Source organism: Lissotriton helveticus, chromosome 3_1 (assembly GCF_964261635.1).
Source record: "Lissotriton helveticus chromosome 3_1, aLisHel1.1, whole genome shotgun sequence".
Classification (NCBI taxonomy): domain Eukaryota; kingdom Metazoa; phylum Chordata; class Amphibia; order Caudata; family Salamandridae; genus Lissotriton; species Lissotriton helveticus.
In genome coordinates, this window is record NC_136061.1 from 1,861,957,711 (window position 1) to 1,861,979,398 (window position 21,688).

General features: G+C 43.4%; 1 protein-coding gene across 4 annotated transcripts in view; it reads left to right on the top strand.

Moving 5' to 3' along the window:
* CDHR5 (cadherin related family member 5) overlaps positions 1-21,481 on the top strand; it is a 392,579-nt gene extending 371,098 nt beyond the window's left edge. For all 4 annotated transcript variants that reach the window (XM_078682818.1, XM_078682819.1, XM_078682820.1 and 1 more), the window contains one exon: positions 19,645-21,481. In XM_078682818.1, coding sequence (XP_078538944.1) covers positions 19,645-20,166 — 522 coding nt within the window. In that variant the 3' untranslated portion in view covers positions 20,167-21,481. The remainder of the gene's footprint in view (positions 1-19,644) is intronic.
* Positions 21,482-21,688: the final 207 nt, after the last annotated feature.

The window sequence follows — 21,688 nt, forward strand, 5'->3', positions numbered from 1 at the left end:
AGGAGACGGCGTTGACTTGTCTGGTCATGGAGAGGGAGGAGTCCAGGATGAAGCCCAGGTTGCGTGCGTGGTCAGTTGGTTTGGGTGCGCTGCCCAGGGCGGGGGGCCACCAGGAGTCGTCCCAGGCGGAGGGTGAGGATCCCAGGATGAGGACTTCCGTCTTGTCTGAGTTCAGTTTCAGGCGGCTGTTCGACATCCATTTGGCTACTTCTGTCATCCCTTCGTGCAGGTTGGCTCTGGCGGTGGCGGGGTCGTTGGTGAGGGAGAGGATCAGCTGGGTGTCGTCCGCGTAGGAGATGATGTTCAGGTTGTGCTGGCGTGCGATGGCTGCGAGGGGGCTCATGTAGACGTTGAAGAGAGTTGGGCTGAGCGAGGAGCCTTGAGGGACGCCGCAGATGACTTCGGTGGCCTCCGATCTGAACGGGGGGAGGCGGACTCTCTGTGTCCTTCCGGTGAGGAAGGAGGTGATCCACTCCAGTGCCTTCTCCTGGATTCCGACGTTGCTGAGGCGCTGTACTAGGGTGCGGTGGCAGACAGTGTCGAAGGCCGCGGAGAGGTCCAGGAGGATGAGGGCCGCTGTTTCTCCGTTGTCGAGCAGGGCTCGGATGTCGTCTGTGGCTGCGATCAGGGCGGTCTCGGTGCTGTGGTTGGCCTAGAAGCCAGACTGCGAGAGGTCGAGGGAGCCGTTCGTCTCGAGGAAGGCGGCCAGTTGCTTGTTGACGGTCTTCTCGATGACTTTGGCCGGAAACGGGAGCAGCGAGATGGGGCGGTAATTCTTGAGGTCGGTAGGGTCTGCTGATGGTTTCTTGAGTAGAGCGCTGAGTTCGGTGTGCTTCCAGCTCTCCGGGAAGGTGGCGATGTCGAAGGAGGTGTTGATGATGTCCCGCAGGTGGGGTGCGATGACAGTGTCGGCCTTGTTGAAGACGTGGTGCGGGCAGGGGTCTGTCGGAGATCCGGAGTGGATGGAGTTCATCGTGCGGATGGTGTCTTCGGTGCTGATCGGGGTCCAGGAGCGGAGGGTGGTGGTGGGGGGCGGTGGTTCGGTCGTGGCGTGCATCGGTTGAGTGCTGAAGCTGTTGTGTATGTCCGCGATCTTGTTGTGGAAGTAGGAGGCGAGGGAGTTGCAGAGGTCTTGCGAAGGGGTGATGTCGTTGTTTCCGGCGTTGGGGTTGGAGAGCTCTTTCACGATGTTGAAGAGTTCCTTGCTGTTGTGTGCGTTGTTGTCCAGTCGTTCCTTGAATGCAGTTTTCTTGGTGGCGCGGATCAGCTGGTGGTGTTTTCGGGTGGCGAGCTTGAGGGCAGTCATGTTGTCCGGTGTTGGGTCTGTGCGCCAGGTTTTCTCGAGTGCTCTGCAGTTTTTCTTGGAGCTCTTGAGTTCGTCGTTAAACCATGGGGCTTTCTTGCTGCCGGGTCGGCTCGGCGGGGTCTTCAGCGGGGCGAGTTCGTCTGCGCAGTCGCTGATCCATTTCGTGAGGTTGGTGGCTGCTTGACTGGGGTTCGTTGTGCTGGTGGGAGGGTTCTTGCTCAAGGACGTGGTGAGCTGGTCTGCAGTGATCTTGTTCCAGCTTCTGCGGGGAGCCTGTTGCTGGTGATGGTGGAGCGTGGTCCTTCTGAAGCTGAAGTGGACGCAGCTGTGGTCCGTCCATGGGAGTCCCGAGGCGTGGCTGAAGGCGATGTCCTTGCTGGAAGAGAAGATCGGGTCGAGTGTGTGTCCGGCGTAGTGGGTGGGGGTGGACAGTAACCTACCATTCCTAGGAACATTCTTACCTGTATTTGTGTTCTTGGTGGTTGCATTCCTTGTATCATTTTGATTCTTTCCTTAGTGACTTGTCTGATTCCCTTAGCATTCTTATGACCTAGGTATTGTACTTCCTTCTGACAAAACTGTAATTTCGATGGGGACACTTTATGTCCCTCTTCTGCCAAGTGATTTAGTAGTGCAACAGTGTCTGATATACATGCATCTTGTTTTTGATGCCACTAATAGGTTATCAATATATTGAACCAACACAGATTCTCCAGGCATGTTCAAACTTTCTAGTGATTTATTTAGCAATTGATTAAAGATAGATGGACTCTCAGTATACCCCTGAGGAATTCTGCACATAGCCAAAATGCGGTCTCCAACCGGAACGCAAATATTGGCTGGCTTTCAGGATGTAATGGAACAGTAAAGAACGCATCACCTAGATCAATGACGGTGTACCAATCTGCATCATGCGGAATTTGGTAAAGATTTCTGCTGGATTTGGTACAATCGGACAGCATGAGACAACAATCTTATTAACTTTTCTCAAATCCTGCACTATTCTAAACGTTCCATTAGGCTTTTTCAATCCCATTATTGGCGAATTACAAGGACTGCTTCCTATCTCTCATAGAATGCCTTGTTCAATCATTTTGTTTAATATGGGGATTATTCCTTCAATTGTTTCTGCTGTCATTTTATATTGGGGTATGTTTGGATAACTCACTCCTTCTTTTACAGAAACTTTTACAGGATCTACATCTTTCATTAGTCCAATATCTTCTCCTGTAAAATCCCACACGTGTTCTATAACTGCTTCTTTCAACTCAACAGGTAACTTTTCTCGATCAAACACATAAAACATTTCATTCTTTTCTGATTCTATCAGTGACATAGTCATTTTGTACAGGCTATCTTCATCTGGGGTTTGTAATTCAATGCCATCTGGTGGACAGTATATGGCACAGTTAGTTCTACAGAGAATATCTCTGCCTAACAGATTAACAGGTCTACTGTCACACACCACGAATTGGTGCATATCTTTGAAATTTCCAATTTCCACTTCAACTGGCTTTGTCAGGGAAGTTTTGATCTGTCTATTCGCTACACCTACAACTTGGACCTGCTCACCAGATAGAGGAAGATTTTGAACGTCTACTGATCCAACAGTAGAGCGGGTAGCACCTGTGTCCACTAGGAAAGTCACATCTACATCATTCACCTTTCCATTCACAAAAGGACCAGATTGATCTACCTCAAGAGTGGCGCCAAGTATGCACTCTTCTCCCTCTCTCAGGCACTGTCAGAAACTGTCATCCGATTCCCTCCCATCTTCTTTTAACCAATACTGCGGACTCACATTCAACCTGGGCGATCTATTTACCTGCTCTCCTCCGCAGAATCCTGTCTCTGCACTGTATCTCTGTAGATTTACACTGTGGGGAAGTTGCGGTTGTGGCACCTGACTTTGTTGAGTAACTACCTGCTGCTGTGGCAATGGCTGCTGAATTACCTCATTCTACACCTGCGGACTCAATGATGTATTTTCGGTATTAACATTTGGTGGATACTTACACTCTTTCCTCCAATGTCCCTTTCAGCCGCAATTATGACAAGGGTACTTTTTCTTGAGTTCATCCAAATTCCCTACTAATTTAGATTTAACAACATTTCCCTTAATTTTTCCTTGACTCCCATCTGCCATTTTATTTTCCATTTGCGCCGCTTGATGTTCAGCTATCTTCACTTGTACCCACATGGCTTTTTCTTTAAGCTTTCTCTGTTTTACTTCATTTTCATCACTACAATATTTTGCATGTCGTAATACCTCATCTACAGAACATGATTGCCATCCCATCAAATTATGTTTATTGATGTCTCCTATTTCTGGTCTCAGTCCAAACATAAAGCGATACACAAAATGACTCATATCCTTTTCAATCAGTCCCTCATATCCACTGTATTGTTTAAACACTAACAACAGTCTTTCATAAAATGAATGTACTGATTCTTTTGGTTCTTGCAATGTCCTATCAATTTTTACCCAATCTGTTTCTTTCGGTGGAATCTTATTTTTCAAAAACACTATCACTTGTTCATATTTTCGCATTACTTCAGGTCCAGGAGCACCCGTAACTTTGTCTCGTGGATATTCAGTTTTTGGTCAATCTATTGTTATTTTGCACTCAGACCATAAATCTGCTGGTACTACTATGTCAAATAATACATCTAGATCTTCCCATAACACTTTTGAGACTTTTACAAATCGATCCACCTGTCGATACCATTCTACTGGCTTTTCTCTTAATCTGGGGGAATCATTGGTAAATGATAATATGTCTTGGCTAGTCCAAGGGACATGTACATAACCTCCTCCTGGTATTTCTCTCATAGAAAATTATTTTGCTAATGTGGATTTGTCATTACTTCCTTCCTTTTTCTTAGGTCATTTTACTCTCCATTTATCCACATCTCCCCAGCTCCTCAGCAATACAATTAATTATTTTATTTGAGTTAATCTTTCTGCAGTATTCATATTTTCAATGTCTTCTTCTGAAAAATCTACTCTGTAAGATTTCTGTAATGGTTTATTCTTGTCAAAGTCTGCATTAAATTCACTAGCTAATTCTTCCAATCGATCATGTATAGACTTTGCTTTCCATGTAATGCTTTTACACATAAACATCAGCTCATCGTCTTGGTATGTTTTCAACTTATCTGTTCCGTTCGTTCCAATTATTAGTTCTTCCATATCAATTTTCAATCTAGTCACATCTAATACTTTAGGTTCATGATCTTTTACTTTTAAAGTTTTGATCCAATCACTTAATTCCTGTTCTGTTGGTCCTACTGGTGTCTGTGATAAATCTATTTTCTCAATAGTCCTTTCAGGAGTCACAGAATCGGATTCTGCACCAGTTGGAAACTTGTATGGTAAACTCTGATTGAAAGTCAAGTCAGTCGGTATTACATGACCTATGCGCCTAATGTCAGACAAATCTGGATAAACTTTTTCTCTTACTTTTTGTAAACTTTGATTTAAAGGAATTGTCAAAGAAATGTCTTTTGTTTTCTGATTTTCAAACACTGTAATTACAGGACCTATTGTTACTGGGACTGTTACAGCTTCTATATTTTTAGTAAGTTGCTGGATCTTTTCAGTTAATTCGTTTGTTGAACGTATATACTAAGAAGTACTTGGTTGTTCTTCAGTTTGTCTCTCTACTCTAGCTACACTTCTTCTGATTTCATCATTTTGTTTAGGGGTATACCTGTAAGTCTAGTTTCTATTAATGGAGCATTTGAATCATATGTCATTTCTACCCTTTCTGGAAAGTCTCTAAAATTTGAAAATCGTTTTGGAGTTTCAGCAAATCTATCCTCCATTAGTGGGGCATTTGGAGTTACATTTATAGAACTCGGTTGATAAGGTGGTGGTCTTCTATTTAATATCTCCTCTAGTACCGTATCCTCTGATTCACAATCCTCATAGCCTTTCTCTCTTGACTCCACATTATTCCTTTTCTCTATGCATTTCCGTCCTACCATTTCATCAACCAATCTAACCGCGTACATCCCATCACACATATCAGTATTTCTCCACCTACGCATTCAATCCTCATGAGCTTCTTTCCAAAAGCCACGAAATCTACCTCTTGGTCCTCGGTAATCTTCCAACCTTTCTCGCTCTAATTCACGCATCTCATCTTCCCACTCAACTAGTGCTTCAAATTGAGTCGGTCTAGGTCTCGGTTCAAGCTTTATCATTTTCTCTCTCAAATTTCGTAGTACTTCAAGGCTAAATGATCGTACTTCTGGAAATGCTAATGCACCATCATTTTTTGTATATCTTCCCAGTTCTCCAACCATATGCATGTATGATAGCCATATTTCGTCATCATATACGAAGCAGGCGTTTTAGGCGGAGGGAGTAATTTTCCCTCTCGTTACAATTGCCTTGTCCTTTTTGAATACATTTTTCAATTGCTTAAACAATGAAGGTTTCTCTTCCTCTTCTCCGTAATAAAACTCAATTTTTCTGTTGTCTTCCGGAATTTCAAAACAAACGCGCACCCTTCTTTAAACTGCTTCGTAACACCAACTTATCACAGCGCGGTTCACACTATCGTACCATTTAGAACAAGATACGTTTCCTTAGTGTTTAACCAATAATCTCGTGGCTTTGCCTGATGTACCAATCAGCTCTTACCCTGTCTTGGTCACACGGACCAATCCCAGCGAGATACCTCTGACCTCTTCCCTACTCCGGTTTCTGCAGCTTCTGCTGACCACTCCTTTACAAAAATCTTCGGCAATTCGTATTTACACTTTTATGCAACTGAATCTGTTAGTAACCACATAAAACAACTCCATTTGTCTGTTTCGCTAAGACAAAAGTGATAGTTTCCTCATTCGTACAAGTATTCTGTATTTCCAGAAGACAGCGCTTACCTCTTCTATACTAGAGAATTTGCTCCGTCAATAAAGTAGCACTTCCCTCTACTTTACCCTTCTCTCAAGCTCAGGTTAAGACCTACTACTCTCCCAGCAGTAAGTTTTAAATCAGGATACACAATGATACCTGTGCTTAAGGCCAAGATTTCATAGACTGCCCTCGCTATACATTCATCCTTTCACACGTAAAGTACCCTAACTTGTGATAAACGACAATACCACTAATTGAAACAGACTATGTGATGTGCGACTTCCCTCGCCACACTTCCTCTGCCTACAGACAGAGTGACTAGCTTCCCACACTTTCTGGAAGCCTTTTAGGACTACATATAACGTAATACAAACTCAACAGATGTTAGTCATAATTCTCTACATCAAATTCTATATACTCTGCTCTATACAGCTTATCCTAATTAATTTATAGCAACCAATGCTCTGCTACCAAGTATGTTACTGATGCAGCGCTCATCCAGAAATTTCTTTATACCAAATCACCTTTTCCTTGACAAAACTGAATCACACTTCTACTCATCAGTGGGGCCTATAACACTGTGAGTCATTCGTACTCACATTCACCCTACTTCAAGAATTCGGTGAATAATTCACAATGGAGGAGAGCTGCTGTATCATAGCGGAGTATCTTTATTAAACGCTAACTTATTTATAATATGTACATCTGCAGTTTTAATTCTTTACCATGGTTTATCTACGGGGACATTTTCAGACACACCACCATCATTTTGTCAATGGATCTGCTAGTAAAAATTAACTAAAGGATAAACAAGACAAGCTTAATTCTCCATTTACTTCATTTTTATTCTAAAGCGAAAATCTTCTAGCATGACCTTTATTTATTTGATCTTTACTGTATTCATTCAGTAAAATAGCCTAGAAAAAGAAGAATTAAATTCAAACATTTATATTTATTTTAGTTCAATAATTCAGGAAATAAGCAAATTATTTACCACAATTTAAGAAAGATATTAGCATAGGACAGAATAATTTCCCAAAATCATCTCTCTATTCTCTCTAATTGTCATCTCATCTAAAGACTCCATACCGTTTCAAGAAAAATTAAAGTTCAGAAAATGTCAAAGTCCTTACGCCTCAGGAAAGATTCAGCAATCCGGCAGCATGTCGTGATACAAAGATGGAAATCGAAAAGGAAGCTTTTTTCTTAAGTCCGAACATACTCTTTTATACCCTTTTTTACTAGCTAAACTATCTAAATTTTGAAACATTTGGGGTCTTTAACAGTTCTGATTGGACGAATCGAGGGCTGGATGAGCATAACCTCATCATTCTACTGTCCAGATTTTGCGCGGTCATCAAATATGAAAGTGGTCTTTGTTTTAGCTTATGTCCTTTTCACTCGTGTCCTTAACTTGATATTTTCACATTTCTTCCCGTGCTCACGACTCAGAAGTTCGATTTTGTTGGCATACAGTCAGGTCTCCAGGGCACATTGTCCTTGACCCATCCTGCACGGCACAGGCAGCTCACATTCATTCTAAGCTTTGTTGCACATGCGTACTGTGCTTCAATCTTGGAGTCACAGAAACGTCCATTTTGTTTAGGCCGCATGGGCCAGAATGGAAACTATTATAGAAACAAACACAATTTAAATGTTAATTATTGAATTATAACCCTTCTGTTTACCTCCCCCTCTACTAAGGTATCCCTGTTAGTTATTACCTAGCAAATAAAGCAGCATATATGCGTAGTTTACTTACCATTCTTCATCTTTTATGTCACAAACAGACAAATGAAAGCACATTTATGCTGCTTTAGATTGGGTTATAGCATTTGCGTTAGATTAAAACGTGACGACATCACTTTATTTAGTCGATTATGGTTTGCAACAAAAGCAAATTAGTTTCCCGCGTGTATTTTTGTGTGTGCATTCTAATCTAGGTTGGTTAGTTTTCAAACCCACACAATTAGTTCATGGTACTGTTATGAGGAAGTGACTTCATGAGGGGTATACAAAATTTTGTTTTTCCACCTCGCTCCATCAGATGACAGTCCTCCATTTGCACCCCTTGGGCAAGTGTGCTAGGCTTCTCGTCTGATCCCCTGCTCAGGTGCTTGCCTGTTTTCTTAGCTGCCAATAGTGTGTCCTCATGTTGGGTGCTTTATTTAATTATTCTTATGTTAGTCCTTCTGCATTGCACCACACAGGTCAGGATGGGATGAGTCTATGGCTGTCTCTTTCTTTCAGGCAGAAGTAGGTTTGAGGGGTCTGAAGGATTGATCACTGTGCTGTGGCAAGTTAGGAGGAAGAGGACATTTACTAGAAGGGTAGCATGGGCTCTCCCTAAGGCTGCAGTTCCAGCCTCCCCTGACGCGTCCATCATGGGGTCTCTGTCAATCCCCCGGGCTGGTGGCCTCTGGCACTCTCCTCTGTTATTAGGGAGGAAGTCCGAGTTCCTTTCACTTCCTACATTGTCCAGGCCACTTTGTCCCTCAGGCTGGTGAACCTCTCATTGCCTCTCTCTCCTGCTTCTCCTGCATGCATATGATCTGATTCACCAGGCGGCCACCATTTTGAGCAGTGAGAATGTGCAAGTCTTTTTTCTCCTGTTACTGAGCTCCATTTTAGTATGCATCTCTCAATTACTCCTGCCATTTCTTCACAATGGATATGTTTTATATGTGATTTTCTGCTCCATAAAAAAAAGAATAGTTTAAGAGAGGATCCTCACACTCTTGCGCTTCTATTGAGCTAAATATTATTATCATATTGATGGTATCTTCCTATCTCAAAAGGATACTTTCACCCACTTCCTTCCTGCTTACTTGCAGGTTACCTAGCAGGCTCAGATCAGCTGTGCATAAGGTTTCTGCTTTTGCCACCAAAGTGCTATTTTGCCACTGTTTCTGTTGTTCCTCCCTCATATTGACTCCAGAATGTCATGCTGCTATAATATCATGGACAAAACTTTGAGTACTAAAATAGCAACACGGTAAGTATATATAGGTGAGCAGAGGTTTACTTTACATGGCTTCTTCTATATGTACCTTGACAATATATACATCATCAAGGTATATAGTTGAGGAGTGTACTGTAGTAAATATACACTTACCTATAAGCACTTACTATTCCAATATTTTGGTTCTTAATATTTTGGCTACAATATCTTGGAAGTGTGATGTTTCTGTAGCCGATATTTCAACATATAGTCTGGTCTCCCCTTCAGACCTACTTTTCATGTACCTTTCTTAAGAACCTCTAAGTTCACTACCACTCCTTCCAACTACCTTTGATTATCAACGCACTCCTAAACCATATTATAATATGTTTTCTGAATAGTAATGGGCAGCTTTTGTTGTAAGGTAATAATTGATTGGATGTCTTGCATGTCTGTAGGGACAGAGAGCACTGTCCATTGGGGAGGGGTGGGTTTGTTATAGAAATTAATGACTGACACCAATTAACTCCAATGGTTTCCGTCTGGAAACACTACAATATGAGACACAAAAAGTAACTTGGCAATAACACTTTAACCACAGTAGTGTAACAGCACTGTAACAACAGAAGTGACCTATGATAATTGTGCAGTCACCAACCTGAAAAACACAGCCATTTGGATCTGCGCAGCCTAAATTGACCTCTGACCTGTATATTGAGCCACTGCGTTCTCTGACCAGCTTCAAAATACAGTTATATACAAAAGCCACTTGCCCCATCCTTTGTCGCAAAAAGGCAACTTTTGATTAAGTCACTTTATATATGCTTATATGTTTTATGGTATTAGGTGGGAATCCACGTTGGTTTCCTAGACAACAGGAGTAGATTTTTGGCATATAACGGGTCATGCACTGCTGGAGTCAGTTGGGTTCCTGATGAGGGGGTGAACTTATAAGTAAGATCTAATTGCATGACTCCATAAATATATTTCCAATGGATGCTTCTAACCACAGATTACTCACGTTTAGCATTTCCTTAGGAGCCAGACTGGATCTGGAGAATTTTTCAGCAATGCTCTAGTCCAGGGATAGGTCGCAGGTTATGGATCTATTGTAGCTCCACACTGCCCCAGAAGTAATTGAGCAGCTCCTCATATATGCGCCACCACCAAGCTAATGTCAGTTCCTTTCTGCACGCTTTGGTATGATCCATAGCTCCGTTCCCAACTTTGTTGGTCTTCTGACCACTTCAGAACAGTTTCCTAAGACAGTGTGCCAGATACGATGTCTCCCCATGATTCGAACTGTGCTGTCATTGCAGAAAGCAGATGTTGGTTACAGACCCACAACGCATGCCTTTGGTGCTTGGTCTCCAGTCACAACTTGAAGCTGTGTGATAAATGCACCCTCTACACCTGAAGGTGATCCTGGGGAAATAGGCAAAACTCTAAATCGGCCAACAACAGAGCCGACGGTCAAAACATAAGCCTCACTCCAAGTCATGGGGCCACTTGCTATCATGTTCAGAAGACTATCCCATGCAAAGTTTTCTGGTAAATTGAAGTTGAAAAAACGTCATAAACACAAGAAGCCAAGCAAGACTCATCCCCATCCTGCCACTTGAAATCAGTCAAAAAGCCAATAGGGGATCAATTGAAAGCTCATACCACACAATCATCTTCTGATTCACTTCCTGTCCCACAAATGGTCCTGGTGCTCCCTGAATACCCATGGCTGTCATCAAGCTGCAGCTCTTTCATGTGCTTCTGGCTCCCACTGTCACTTCTTCAAATCTCACAAAACTACGAGGGGTTTCAGTTCTAGTTCCGCAGGTGGGCTATCTTTTGCACCAGCTGACCACAGGAAGCCTATACTGTCCTGCTCCAATGCAGATTCACCCACACATTCTGGCCCTAGGAGTCATGCCAGGTCCTTCTGTACCTGTGGCAATACAGTCTGTCAGTGCTGGCCCTCGATCCTACTCCAATGGTGGCCTCTGAGCCCGAGCCGTCGTCGGCCTTCTGAAGGTGTATGTTGCTCTTCGAGATTACAAATATGCAACCAGTTTGCAACCGGGTTTGCTTCTGTAGACTCTGCCTCAATGCCATTACTATCTGAGACTAGAGACCTTATTTGCTTATGACTCTGATACACTTCAGGGCATGCAAAATGTTCATAATGACTCCAGTGATGATTAGGAGGCAAACTATTGACTTCCCCTTCACTATACTGATGATGTGCTATACCCAGTGTTGGACTAGCTTGTCAGATAGTTTGGCAGTCTAGCAAATGGGCCAGCATAAAAGGGTCAGCGTGTAGGCTATTTTGTTTGGTCCTGTTGGCCATTACAGTACCAAATAAAACCAGTCCACGCAGTGTCCCTTTCAAGCCGCTCATGTGGCAGTACCAGACTGCTCGACAGGCCTGTCCAACACTGGCTATGAAGAATGCCAGTAGGCCAAATACACTGCAGAGAGTTAGCCTGACTTGCCTCTTGGGCTACCAGTGGAAGATAGAGCTTTTTTGCAGTAGTAGTGTGAAAGGCAGCATAAGTGCTAGATTTACCGCAGCCTAATGTTGAAACTAAGGAAAATTAATTGACTGACAGCCTTCAACCAGGGCCAACATCTTCTTAACCACAAGTACCATTCAGCGGGGCTGTTAATGACACTTGCAGACCACGTATCCAAGTCATGCTTAGGCCATCTGGGCAGTTAGCATGTTGCCAGGTGATATAGATCAGATGATCTTAATTTTCTAACAGTGCATCCTCAACAAAAGAGCCTGGTAGTACAGGTATTGTCGGGTAACATCATTCCAAATGTCTTTCCGATCAATGTTTCTGACAGAGACAAAATGTATTAATACCTTCAGAAAGAGAATATTATCTTCTGCCAGCTTAGCCATAAGATCTTGAATGCAATCTTCCTTCTGGGTAAGTACACCATTGCTTTATGGGACATGACCAGCCAGATCTTGTCTGCTTTCCTGTAAGTTCTCATGGCCTCGCTGGCTCAAATAAAACATGATGGTCAGGATGTGACAAAGTATGTTCCGTATGACTTGCCCTTTGATGGCTCTAGATTTTTTGGAGAGAAGATTGAGTAAGTTAGTAAGTAATTTATTTATTTATACATGATTAATTAAAATCTTTACAAAACAATAAAACATTGATAAAAATTGCTAAAAATGAATTATGTTTTACAAAATTACTTAACATCAGTTAATAATTGTCAATAAAATGTTTCGACTGTCAACAAACGTCTGGCTTTTGTTGTACCGCCCCCAGCATGCTCTTGTGTCTTTTTTCTGCTCGTTCAAAAAACTTAACAACCTGACAGTTTAATTATGTTTTAGTGGGGTTGAAGCACAGTTTGACAGCCTGCCTGCATGTCCGAATGCTGTATGATTTGAAGAAGGGTCGTAATAAATTGTACATCAAATCCTTTCATTTAGGACAGATACACATACCATGGATGATGTCTTCCTTGTCAGCTTTGCACAGGTAGCACTGCTGCGGGCAGTTTTTCCTCATCCAGGGTGATAAGTGCTGGGTAGCCGGGATTACACCAAGGCGTAATTTAAAAAACTTTTCTTTCGTCTTTAAGTTCATTCTAATGTTGAAATATCCTTGAGGTTGCATTCTTTCGTAGTCACTGAGCGTGATCCAACCATGCGCTTTTTTTGCTAATGCCTCCTTGTCCTCGATGGAAGAGATAATTTGTGTTGATTTTGTCGCGACTTTTTTGAAAGACAAGAGGTCGGTTGGAGTGCCCCAGAGGTCTAACAGTCCCAAGACCTGAAGTGAATCAAATAGATAATCTCTGGCTGAGGATTTGTGGTGTCGGAGCAGCTCTTCCCATAGGTTAGAGTTTAAAGAGCCTACCTCAGCGCTGCGAATCTTGTGCCAGCTGATAACATACGCACTCCGCCTTTCTAGTGTTTGTTTCAAAAGACCAAATTCTAATCGGATTTGTGCAGGGGAGACGTATCTTGGCAGGTTAAAGATAGCCCTGTAAAAGTTAACTATCACTATGTCCAGTAATGCAGCGTCCTTCCCTTGAAGTGGTTCGCTCCCATATGTGAGAGTTGGCTGTAACTTTGCACGCAGAACCTGAAGCTGAGGGTTAAGCGTTCGGTCGGGGAGTTTGGCTTTTAAGGATTTTGAGGCCAGGTGGGTCCCGGTTCCCTTTCCTCGCAAGGACTCCAATTGGGGTTTGAATGAGGTCTTGTGGTCCAAGATTACTCCCAAGTATTTATAGGTGCTTACCAGGTCCAGCCCTTGTCTGTTTACATGCCAGCTGATTTTCCTTTTTTTCCTGTAGTTCACTGCCATAATTTTCCTTTTTTTCCTGTAGTTCACTGCCATAACTTTGGATTTGGTGAAGATTATTTGTAAGGCATTTCTTTCTGAAAAGGAGTGGGCTACATTTAGAAGGTGTTGGAGACCAATCTGTGTCCGGCTTATCAGCACCAAGTCGTCCGCATATAGCAGATTGGATAGTGGAATTTTCCCTCATTTCGATGCATAACAGAGGCACTTGTCAAGTTCACCTGCCAAATCTGCGAGAAAAAGCTTAAATAAAAGCAGTGCTAACACGCAACCCTTCTTTAACCCTTTTGCTGTCGAAATAGGGTTGGAGAGATGTGTTCCTGCTCCAAATTTAACCTTGATCCAGGTGTTTGAGTGGAGTAATATCAACACATCTAGAAGATGATTGGGTATTCCCCAGTTGTTCAATTTCTGCCAGAGTTTATTGCGATCCACATGGTCGAATGCAGCAGTGTAATCAATATCAAAATCATCAGCAGGGTCAGTTCCATGATGTTAGCTGTGGTCCCTTGACCCAGGCAAAAGCCAGTTTGATTGATCGGGATTATAGAATTTTCAGATGCCCATGATGTTAGCTCCTCCAGTATGGTTCCTGCAAAATACTTAAGCTTCCACATCTATGAGGGCAATAAGCCAATAACTATTTGGAAATGTCCTACTGCCATGTTTGAAGATTGGGCTTATAACTGATCCGTGCCAGAATTCCTGGAGAGTCAAGGTGTTCTTTATATTTCTGAATATCAGTGTTAGGGCTATGCTCCAGAATTCTGCGTCTGATTTATATAGCGTTGGTGGAATACCATTTGGTCCAGGGGCTCCGGTTGATCTGCCCCTGGCTATTTGCCTTTTGACGTCAGCTGGTGTGGTGGCCAAATGTCCAGACCCGGTGTAAAAGGAGGAACTTGAGTCGGGTGTTAATTTGGCCATGCGAGGTGGTGGCACAGCTCTACTGACACCTGTTTCCTGGGTCGTGGCCAATATATGGTAGATAGCTATTTTTTCCCTCTGAGCTTCATTGCTGGACTCCTTTATCCCCACGTCTTCAAGGCTATCTCCTTTGTCAGAATTTGTGCTGTTAAAGTGCTCGAAGAGGTACTTTGTCCATGCTCCCTTCGTTATGTTAGAGTTTAAGCCAAGATGGTCTGGGTTCTTTATTCTTTTGATCCTTTGCCGGAACCTAGAGCTATTTTTTCATAGAGGATTTTTGCCCATAGCTCGTCATTTTTTTTTTTTCCATGTCTTCTTTTTTAGCAATTTTTTTATGCTTTCTGTAGGATTATTTGTAAATCGTGGTTTGTTGGATCTTTTTGCATCTGTCTCAATGTTCGATTTATTATCTGTTTTTGCGTTTTCATATTGTCCCTGCTTGGACTGTTCGCTCCTTTACCTACCCAATGGGTGGGTTTGGCCGCTCCTCTGCTTTTGGTTGATGTTGGCATTACAGTTGTAGTCCCGACGATAGGATGATTGTTAACCGCAGAGAACAGTGATGGGTCAACTGGATTGCTATAGAGAGGGCTGCGATCAGTTTTATTTTTGATAAAGTGGTGTTTGCAGGCCTTTTATGTTCTCAGTCTTGGAGTAAATAGCTGTTCCAGGATCCTTCAGGAAGGAACATTTTGTGTATATCTTTGGTTGGTGGGTGCATTTCTTTTTCCTCTTGGGCATTCCTTCAATGGTGATGATGTCGTTTAAGTCCCTTGATGAGGATGTTGATGTAGAAGGCAGTGGTAACTGTGGCAATGACTGTGATGTCTGTGGGCCAATGTCAGCCGAAGGGCAGGTGTAGAGGTCACTAACTGTGTGATGTCATCGAGGTTGATGGAGGTCATAATGTCGACTGTCTCCAAGCCATGGGCTTTGCGTGCTGGTTGTCCGTCCATAGTTGAACTTAAGGGAGTAATCCGGCCCAGTGTAAAGGCATTTGTCGTTGGTTTTACAGGCATGTTATCCTTTTAATTTTCATTTGCAGTTACGATTGCTGTTGCGGTGTGGCGTGTGGCATTGTAGCAAGGTTGGGGTGATGTCTCAAAGCCGGGCCAGAAGCAGGGCACACTGGTTGCTGCAGGCAGCACCCAACCTAGTTGTGCCGCCTTCGCAGCATACCTGGGCGCAACGCTACACGGTTGGCTCTGAGCAACCGCGCTCCCCGCACTGCCTTTTACCTCAGCCTCTGACGCCGGTTTCTGATGCTGATTCCTGATGGCGCCACGGCTTGCAGGGCTCCCCGCTGTCAGATCCGCGAACCGCGGTTGAAGATGCACGCTGAAGCTGATGCCGGCGCACCTCAGGTCCTCAACAGCCTGGACTCCGAGACTGCTTGGGGGGGTTGTTTTGGTCTCGTGAGGCTCCCGTAAAAGGTCAGGAACCAACTCCTCGCCGATTCCACGCCAATCCTTGCTGCTGCTCGCTGCTGACCGACTAGTACGAAGCTCCACCTCTCATCAGCACATGCGCACCGAAAGAGACTTTATTTTGTGTGGCGAGAAGACTGATTCTTCACACAAACTATTTAAAGATGCATGATATTTGTGACTCTTGTCTCAGACCAAGCAGTTCCACCAACAGTACAGGACATTTAGGGGTTACTCCAGGGAACCAGCTTACATACAATGCCAGTCCTTCCAACATATTCAGCAACAGCAGGCCCAAACCTTTTGTGGCAGAGGTCAGTGCAACAACTGAGGCCATGTGCACCAGCAGGGACATTACTCCCCTAGCTCTAAATCACCTGCTGCTGTGGCTGCAAAGCTGTGTTAACTTTAATATACCTGTCTTGTGGTTCATGGGAGAATGGAGCCCTTCCACTTAGACATGCTCCCCTTTGGCCTTGCTTGGGTGTTCAGGAACGTAATGATGTAGTCACTACCCATCTACGAACGTTCAGGATACATGTGGTCCCTTACATCAGTGACTTGCTGGCCAAGTTGGGATCGCCACAGTCAGTTGTGAGATGACAGCAAAACTACTGAAATCTTTGGGGGCTGTCCATCAACCTGCCAAAATCCTCCATGAGCCCCACACACAGGAGTTAGTTCATTGGGACTGTTTTAAACACAGTGGTGTTCAAGGTCTTTTCACTGCCTAAGGAAGTCCAGGATGTTCAGGATACAATCCTGATGTTTTGGCTGAATGCTGTTTCTCATTGAGAAATGTTCTGAGGCATATTTGACTCCTAGCCTCGTTCATCCCCCGCCCCATTCTGAATGTCAGATGGCATATGTGGGCCCTGCAGAGGAACATCATGTTTCAGTGGGCCAAATCATCAGGGCTGCTTTTCACACTCGGTCCAGATCTCGCAGGTGACTGCCCAGGAATTTCTGTGATGGAAGTCAAGTGGCAGCTTGACCTTCAGAAGACCACTGTCCCTTCCCCACCGAGACCTCACAGTTGCAACAAATGCAGCAGTGCTGGGTTTAAGGTCCCTTGGGGAGGTGGAAATCAGAGTCCTCTGGTTCCCTGTGGGGAGGCGGCTCCATTTCGATCTAATGGCACTTCGGGCGATCCATCTAGATCTGAAAGTCTCCCACCATCCAGCACATTAATGCTAATGCAGGTCCTCACAGACAACACAACTGGAATGTGCTATGGAGTGGTATCCTGAATCCTGTCCCAGGGGGTCATGCATCTCTGGAGGTGACTGGACCATTAGAACAACTTTTAGGTAGTCATCCATGTAGCAGGATCTCTGAATGCCAGACTAGAGAAGCTGAGCAGTTGCAGGCTGATAGAGCATGAGGGCACCTCCATCCCGTTGTGGCAAAGGATATTTTCAATCAGTGGGGCATGCCCTGATTAAATCTGTTCACCACTGTCGAGAATAACTAGTGTCAAAACTACAGTGTGCTGGAGGTTCTTCCAGGAAAGTCACTGGGAGATGCATTCCAACGGCGAAAGAACACAGGTCTCCTGTACATGTTCCAATTGCTACCTCTCCTGTAAGGATAATCAGGGCACATTGGAATATCATCTTAATCAACCCAGAATGGGCTAGGAGATTATGCAATTTACAGCTTATGTGCTTGAGAATTCATTCTTTGATCCAGCTACTGATTGGGGAGGACCTACTGTCTTGGCAATAGGGAAGAGTCCTTCACCAAGTCACACATACTATACATCCTTGCATGGAGATTGAGCAGTGGCAGTTAAATGCATTCAGCCTGCCAACCAAAGTAGTCAATGTTATTCTTGCAGCCCAAAGCCCTTCTACACAGTCAATCAATGCTGTGAGAAATTCATTGTCATGTGTGGCATAAGTCATAATGGTCCTCTGTAGGCAAACCTTTGAATATTTTATTGTTTGATGTTTAATTGATCCAGCAAGGTCTTGCAGATGGCACAGTTGAGAGTTATGTATCAGCCCTTTCAGCCATTGTGTGTTTCCGTGATCAATCCTCTCTTTGTTATCACTGTTTGTAAAGCATTTTTTAAGGTCTGACTCACATGCATCTCCTGAAACCATATGTCATATCACAATGAGACTTGAAGTTAGTGTTGACATTTCATATGTGCATGCCTTTTGAGCTGATGCGCAGCTGCTAACTGCAACTACTGCCACTCAAAACTGTTTTCTCCTTGCCATCACCTCTGTGTTCTGTGTGAGTGAAGTGGTGTGGCATTCTCTACACCTATTTCCTCTCACCAAATTAGTATTGAGAACCCTACCAAATTTGTGACCCCTTTTCTTGCCATCAATCTATCAAAATGTCAATGTTCTTTACGTCTGCTCACCCTTCAAAATAAGAGGAGAGACTTCATCAGCTTGACACTAAAAGTGCTTTGAGTTTATACATCAGTCACACCAAAGATCTTATTGTGAATAATCCGCTCTTTGTGGGATTCTATGGGGCAAAGAAAAACAAGGCGGTGAGAAAAGCACCCTGTCAAGAGGGATACTCCTTTGTATCAAAATCTATGTGCTGGCAAAGAAACAACCCACTGAAGGCCTTAGGGTTCATTCAACCAGGCCAATGCAACAACTGCAAAAATGGCATTGGCAAAAAAAGCTTTGGCAAAGGGGGTGCCTCCTAAGGCCATCTGCTAGGATGCAGCACAGGCTTTGGGGCACATACCACAAAAGATCACTGCCTTGACAAGTGTGACAGCGAAGGTATTTTGACTGTTCAAACTGGCAAGACTTCCAAATCAGAGTCCACTCCTCAGAGCCTACACTATTTGGAGCTACTGCTATGGTATTATTGTAAAGGAGAGAAATTTGTAGTTAGGAGTATCCATCAGAGCAATAAGTTACTTACCATGGGAAATGATGTTTATGGTGGATACTGTACCTAACCTCATATTTCCCACTGTTCATCACTCCCTCCGCTCTGTGGAGTGGACTCCTGACATTCACCATAAGGCTTCAAATTAGATTTTGGTGCACTGTTACCTACCATTTGTATCAGTGCGCTGCATCTGTGGTAGTAGATGAAGAACATGTTTTAAACTAATATCAGCATACAGAGGTGGTGCATAGATACAGCTATACTCCATCACTTAGGAGGTGACATGGGATTTACCATAGAGCCACAAAGCGCCACCTATTGGTGCAGAGGAGCATTGCTAAAAAATTCTATGGATAACATTTTGCATGTGGGGTTATTCTAAAGGTGAGGATCCTGTAGTTAGATAGAGTATCCACCTGAAAGAACGTTAAAGTAAGCAATTTGTTCAATTACAAGTATCTTCAACCCAATAACAAGTGAACAGCTTCCTTTGGATGGGTTTTTAATTAAGAGTTGCTATTGTCTGATATGCAGGAAGGGGAACTGAAAGTCCTGTGATACATTTAAATTCATATCATACAGTGCTTGATGAAAGAAGCAACGAGAATATAGACAAGTCAAAGGACTAATTGTTGATCATTGGTTGCATTTAGGATGTAAAAAAAGCTTCTTTTGGCTTACATGCTGATCATTTGTGTCACTCCTTGATAGCGCATATGACACAAGCACAGTGACTGTATGTAATAGCTACATTGCCATTATGTGATGTGCTGTTTCGAACAGCCCAAGACCAGAACAGTGGCTCCTATCTTGTTACTGCACTGAAATACCTTTTTTTTAACAAGGACAATTAAAGGGGTTCTCTTAGCATAAAGGATGCATGACCTGTTACGAGTACAATTAGCCATGTATCTGATACGTAAGGTTGTTAGCATTAATCCATCTTCTGCTTATATCTTTCCATCTTCTTTCAGCTCTCAACTGGATCGGGAGACTCAAATGATGGGAATAAGATGCTTATTGAGAATGAGTACGCAGATTCCACAAACTCAGCCTCAAATGAAGCTGACGATGCTGGAGGGACTCTTAATCTGAACTTCAACACCTCAGAAACTACAACTGACTCATTATCTAGAGGGAGCACTGCTTTGATGTCGACCGAAGCCACCTTCCCTGCTTCCTTCATTGCTGTAGACCAGCTGGAGGGGGACCTGGACAATGACAAGGAGGTGAAGTCCATCCTCACCAAGGAGCGGAGGGTCAACGATGAGAGCTATAAGGCTGTATGGTTCAAAGGGGACATTGAGCCAGACGAGGTGGTCACCATCCATGAAACTGAGCAAGAAGGGGAGGGTGAAGGAGATGAGGAGGAGGAGGAGGAAGTGGAGGAGGAGGATGAGAGTGATGATGGAGAAGATCAACAAGGTGGAGGCTACAACCAAGCACCCACTGTGGCCTTCAGCATCAACAATGAGTCAACAAATACCATACTCTAGTTGCTTCACCCTATTCCTTAATTAATCAGATATGTGCCAGAAGGATAAAGCGGGAGGAGAAGATATTCCTCAATCCACCCACCCGAGCTCTTCCTTTGCTCAAGAAATCCCAGTGGTTAGTGGCATTTGTGCCACTGTTGCTCCCCGCTGAATTAAGGAAGTCCATCCATTGTATATAGAATCTTATATATGTTGAATGAACTGAAATAGACCTCTTGGAGAAATGGGTTGCAACCAGGTATCCGCTAATTTCACTAACCTCATAATCAATGCCAGTCTGACAGAGTTTAATTTATTTCTGAATGGTGCCTCTCTCCTTCCCTCCTTCCCCATTAGTGTGAACTCAAATAATCTTGACTCAACTTGCACGCTAGTGATTTCTAAGTCATCAGACTCCTCAATCAACATTTTTTATTGTTAAATATATATTTCAATCACTTCTGCCCGTTACCTTTGGCAGGAGGTAGTGGTTCCCACTGAGAAGCTCTGGGTAGCTTTGTTCCCTGGATCAGCACTAGTTATCATGTCCCTGTCTGACCTCTGTCGATCCACTGACGCTTTCCCACAAAGAAATCTATACCAACACTTCTGTGTTTTCAATGTATTTCACCCACAGGTCTCTTATTGTGTTAGGGAGCCATGTGCTGCTCAAAAATTAATTGTAAGCTAGAATTGGTTTCAAACGGCTGATTCAACCCCAGTCCTCCTGCTATTTCAGAAGCATTGACGTGACGGATATAACCAGTTGATACGCATACATTTGCACTAGTCGGGAAATACGTGTAACTTGTAGCATTTCTGTTGAAATTTTTGAATATCACTCAACGCCTACAGCTGATTATAAGTAGTATTGCATACTTCTTTGTAAGCACTCTGCACTTTTCTCTGGACATCTGCACTCCCACCAGGACCGTTTGCCTTTTCTGTTATATTTTTAACTTTTAAGTCTAAAAATGTTAAATAAAAATAAAATGCAACACTTGCGAGAATCGTGTGGTGATGAAAAAGGCGAGAGAACAGGGCGAAGCAGGCAGTGCCTACAGTCACAAGTGGCAGGAGCGATGGCGCAGGAAGGCTGTGAGCCAGGGCTTCCCGGCTGGCAGTCATGCTTACACTGAGGAGTCTTACTGCACATGAGGCTCGGCTAAGAAACAAAGAAGGAGAGACGGAGTATGAGGAAAACAGAGAGAAACGCACGTGTACATTTTATTTTGTAATTACTCAGCATGTATTAAGGTGTCCTAAGTGACCAAAATGCATTGTATTTATCCATATACAAATATTATATAAATATAAAAAACCATTTGCAATGCAATAGGTCTTGCATTAGTGAAACTTTGAGCGAGTGGCGTGTCAAATGCTAATGTTTGTTCCTTTTTGTTTATATTCCAGCAGTAGCATAAGTAATAATAAAAGAAATGTAAGGAATGAAGTAAAGGGTGCAGCACCAGAGGCTGTTACTAGGTACCCCTGTGGAGTTGTAAAGAGACCTCTATTAGCCACATAAGGTACTGCACCATTA